We start from the raw sequence: 5,146 nt of genomic DNA, 5'->3' as shown, positions 1-5,146 counted from the left end.
CATCTGCACCCATACAACTTGTCAACTTCTATACCAGCATCACTGGCGCGCTTAACTGAAGTAATACTGATTTCTATTCCTTCTTCCAGCGCTGAATTCAAACTTAACCATAGATATTAACTGTAGTTTGGGCATAGTTACTGGTGTACTACAGTTTAGATCTAGTTTAGCTCATTTCTTTGTCTATAAGTACCTTGTATCCTCCTCTTTACATATCAATGAAAAAAGCATACAAAAGCAATGTTAAAACATTCTTAATTAATCTTTACTTTAGTCATCATCCCCAATACAAACGAGAACAACAAAAATGGAACTACATCTCTACTTTCTAACTTCTCTTCTCCTACTATTCTTGCTCTCCCTTCGATTCCTCCGGAAACAAGCTACACATTCTAAATCTAAACTCCCTCCAGGTCCCCCAACCCTGCCTTTTATCGGAAGTTTACACCACCTAGCAGGTAGTTTGCCGCACCATGCCCTGCACGATCTTACAAGGTTACATGGACCCATTATGCTCGTTCGTACTGGCGAGACTGACCTTGTCGTCCTCACTTCTCGTGAAGCTGCAAAAGAGGTAACTTTCTAGCTGATCAATCGTTTAATGCTAAAATTTTAAAGTACCTTTTTTGTTTTGTTTTGAATAATGGTTGACTATCCGTGATTACACTGCAAAAGCTGCCTTAGGGAATTTGATCTCTCTGGCATTTTCGGCTTTTAGCAAGTCCTACGATTTGTTCAATGTGTCGACAGTAGAGTTAATTGGGGCCTCTGCTGTTGCTCTTGGCAAATTTGTGGTTTTAAAAGGTACAATGTAAATAGGGACTTGGATATGCAGGACATAAGAGTAGAAAAGTTAAATGATGTGAAGGTTTTCCAACTAATTAGTATAACATCTTGTTGGATTTAAATATGAGTAGAACTAGGGTGTTCTTAAGTTCACCAAGTTCCTTAGTGACAAATTTAAACAGTTGAAACCCGCCTATTCTACTAGTAATGCGTTTACATGTAAAATTTTTTTTTTTTTTGCATAGAGTCAAGTGGTTAAAGTATTTTCAAAAAATGAATGCATTAAAATTAATTTATTTACCTTCTAATTTTGACCGCTTGACTTCAAACTAAATTAATTCGAATATTTAAAACTTTCACATGTAGATGCATCACTCGTAACGTAGGCGGGTTTCAACGGTTCGGATTCGTCATTTGAAACCAATTTGATGAATTTTAGACTTGAGTTCACCAAGTAGTTTGGTGAACTTAAGAACACCCTAGTTCTACTCATATGATATGATGAGGAGATAACATATTCGAATAATGTAATGTATAATCAATGTATCTTAATCTTCTACATACATAATGAATCGATACGGCTCGAGAACAGGCCAAATCAGGCCCATAACAGACAAGAATCTCTCTTATAACATGTAATTTGAATTATACATATTTTGAGGATAAATATCTAATAATCTTTGTATTGAAATTCGACCGAACTTCATTGTCAACAAACAAACAAAAAAAAAATTAATCGAACTTGGGAAAGTTGTTCCAGGATCTATGGAATGCCTTCCAATTGTTTCTGTATTTGTATAATCCCAAGTAGATATGCAAGGTATAGATAAGGTCTAAGAAGGTTAATATATAGTAAAAAAATTAACACGATTGCTGCTAATTACAATTATTTTATTTCTTTATATTCATATATGATTTACGACAGTTTGTGGTCCTCAAAATCAATTATACCTTTTAACATTGATGCATACACACTTTATAGGTGATGCATACACAGGATGCAAACTTTGCAAACCGCCCTCCAAATAGTGCAGTAAAGGTTCTCATGTATGGTTCAGCGGATATTATCTTCTCAAACGGCCCCTACTGGCGCGAGCTGCGTCGAATTTGTACCAGTGAGCTCTTAACTTCAAAACGGGTCAAATCTTTTTCCTCTATCCGGCAAGAAGAGATTAATTCCCTATTGAAGAGCTTCGCATTAGTTGCTGGTAAATCACCAGTCAATTTGACTGCAAGGACGTATGAGCTTTTTAATGATATAATTATTCGTGCAGCATTTAGTGGAAAGTGTAAAATGAGAGGAACTTTTTTAGAAATATTAAGGGAGATACAGGAGCTTTTGTCTGGGTTCCAACTATCTGATCTCTTCCCATCATTGAGTTGGTTGGATGTGAAAATGAGAAGAAGAGTTGCGAGAGTTCATAGGTAACACTACACCATTTACAAGTTCGGACAATACACATAATTTGATTGCATTAAATCATTTTGCAATGTTCAATTATTTGGTTGTAAGTCATTCGTTTATTGTAACTATATGGGCGGTTGCTATTATGCTTTTAACACAATGAAAATATGGTAGTAATAATATAGTGTATCGCAGTGAAATTCATAGTTACAACTTATTAATTAAATACAACCAAAGTTTAGTTACTAGAAATGCGTAATAATAATATTTCAATCAAATAAAAATTTATTTGAACACATTTAACACAACCAAGCTACAATAGCAATCAACTTTCCAATCATGCATCCTGTTTTTGTTCTTATCCTTTACTGTTTGAGTGAGACCCATATGTTATTATTATTAATACATGTAGCAAAATGGATTTGGTACTGGAGGAGATTGTACAGGAGCATTTGAAGAATCAACAACAACAAAAGAAAAGAGAAGACCAGGAGATTGAGTATGATTTCGTCGATGTCCTTATCAATGTAAAGGAACGTGGTGATTTGGAAGTGCCTATCACGATCGATAACATAAAAGCTATTATCTTGGTATGTGCCTGATTAACTTGTGTAATAAATATAGAAAGGAATAAAAAGCCCCAATAACTCCCAAGAAAAGAAAGAAATGGTGCATTATAAAAGTTTATTCTCATTTCCACGTATAACTATTCTCTCATTATGCCGAACAACCCCAACTAAATAAATATGTAATGTACTAGCTAGAGTGTATGTAGGATGTGGAAAGAAGTAGTAATTGAATGTTCTCTCTGATGAGGTACTCTTTATTCAGGATGTATTTATTGCGGGAACTGAAACATCAGGGATAACAATTACATGGGCCATGACAGAACTAATGAAGCATCCTGAGGTAATGGCTAAGGCACAAGCGGAGATAAGGCAAGCTGCAAGTGATAATACTAATTTTGACGAGAATACGTCCAGTTATATACAATTAGTCATCAAAGAAACCCTGAGAATGCACCCACCCGCGCCTCTTGTAGTGCCACGACTATGCAAGGAGAGTTGCCAGGTGCTTGGTTACACAATTCCCTCTGGGGCCCGCATAGCCATCAATGCATGGGCTCTGGGAAGAAACCCCGACTACTGGAACGATCCAGATGAATTCAAACCGGAGAGGTTTGAAACGCATGCTATTGATTTTAAAGGGATGAATTTTGAATTTTTGCCGTTTGGTGCTGGGAGGAGGATTTGTCCGGGACTTAAATTCAGTGTGACTGCGATGGAGGAGGCTTTGGCAAGTCTGTTGCTGCACTTTGATTGGAAACTACCTGATGGGATGAAACCGGAGGATGTTGACATGACAGAGACCTTTGGAATAGTAGCTGCCAAAAAAGAGCCACTGTATTTGGTACCAACGTTGCGTGTTCCATTGCCTGATGTTTAGATTAATAAATCCAATCTATTAATATTATCAATATATTACCTTCTAAGTTTGCATTATCAATTAAATTAATATCCAATCAATTATGATTGTCTTTTGTGTAATAAAGAAGCCTATTTAAAAAAGTTGAACTATTATGTGCTTATGATTATACCTTCTAAGATGAACTATTCTTATAAAGTTGAAGATGAACCATATATCTTTGAGGAGAAGAGTTGAGGTGAAAAAAAAATACATTAATTATATAGTCGTAACACAATAAACCGATGCCAATACTTATCAAGGGGATAGAGATAGATATCAGGTTTTACCAGCTGTCTCTTTCCAGAAAAATTAGGGAGAACAAATGAGACCAAAATTATTTTCTCTATTGAAACAGATTTTCATTTATTATTTCACTACATTTTTTTTTATAACTTGAGAGAGTTCCAAATGTGACCTCACAATAAATATGTCAAATGTGAACTTGGCGGGAGAAATTATAGATAAGGTTAAAATGTTCCATCTTTTGTGTTCTAATTATGCTCCAACATTCTTATTTTCGTTCTCAAAATTTAAACAGTCGACTGAATCACTTGACATGATTTTCATATTTTAAAAATATGATTGGACACCAAAATTTATATTTTATGGAAATTGTTTACTAATTTTTTTTTGGATAGATATAAAATTAGAATATAGACCATTCAAAAACATTAATTTTGTACCTATATATATACAAAAAGTAATAAAGTTCTAAAATATAAAATTTGTTGTCCAAGCACATTTAATATAGAGATCGTGTTGAACTGTTTGGATCGATCATTTGAACTTTAAAGATGAAGATCTCTATTTTGTTAAATCTAGATCTGTTTTGTCAAAATTTGAACAAATATAGCTAAATCTAGATCTGTTTTGTTACCTTACCATCCTGCTGAAAGTACAATAAGAGCTCAATATTGAAAGAAAAAAAAAACCCTAATTCGTGAGAAAGTGAAAAATGAAAAAAAAAAAAAAATAGCCATACGACTAAATATGCTTTAATCTGGTATACAATTTAGGTGTTAGAAATATATTTTGAAAACACAAAATTTATTTAAATAAATATTTATGTTAATATTAACGTTTTAATTTTATGAATTATGGAGCTTTTTTTGCAAGATTTCACGCCCGTAGGTTTTCCATTATCACATCTCAAAAAATGTTTGGAGTTACAATCTCATACATCACATAATTAAATAATTTAGCATACCCCATCTATTCCAAGTACAGAACCTACACACAATAGAACTTAAACAGAGGATAGGAAAATCCTTTGTAACTTTCACCCAATGAATTCCCCAGCTTTGCCAGATAATCAGCCACGGCTATTTGGCTTCTATCTACTTTTGTGCATTTGTATTCTCCTTCTTGTAGCAGGCCCCACACTTCACCAATTTCCTTATAGGCTCTCCAATCCGCTTCTAAAGGAGGATCCAAGGATGTGCATAAACTAACCAGAGTTTGATTGTCAGATACGAAAGTGCACGAGAA

The 5,146-nt window shown here is 34.3% G+C and overlaps 1 protein-coding gene across 1 annotated transcript; it reads left to right on the top strand.

The window, feature by feature from the left end:
• The first annotated feature begins 219 nt into the window (after positions 1–219).
• Positions 220–3,752, top strand: LOC144553061 (desmethyl-deoxy-podophyllotoxin synthase-like). Its single transcript, XM_078301132.1, has 4 exons — positions 220–574; positions 1,769–2,211; positions 2,604–2,781; positions 3,023–3,752. The coding sequence occupies exons 1-4, from the start codon at positions 308–310 to the stop codon at positions 3,635–3,637; spliced, it is 1,503 nt and encodes a 500-aa protein (XP_078157258.1). The 5' UTR covers positions 220–307; the 3' UTR covers positions 3,638–3,752.
• Positions 3,753–5,146: the final 1,394 nt, after the last annotated feature.

This window comes from Carex rostrata, chromosome 4 (genome assembly GCF_964058835.1).
Source record: "Carex rostrata chromosome 4, lpCarRost1.2, whole genome shotgun sequence".
Classification (NCBI taxonomy): domain Eukaryota; kingdom Viridiplantae; phylum Streptophyta; class Magnoliopsida; order Poales; family Cyperaceae; genus Carex; species Carex rostrata.
This window is presented reverse-complemented; position numbering and strand designations above follow the sequence as displayed.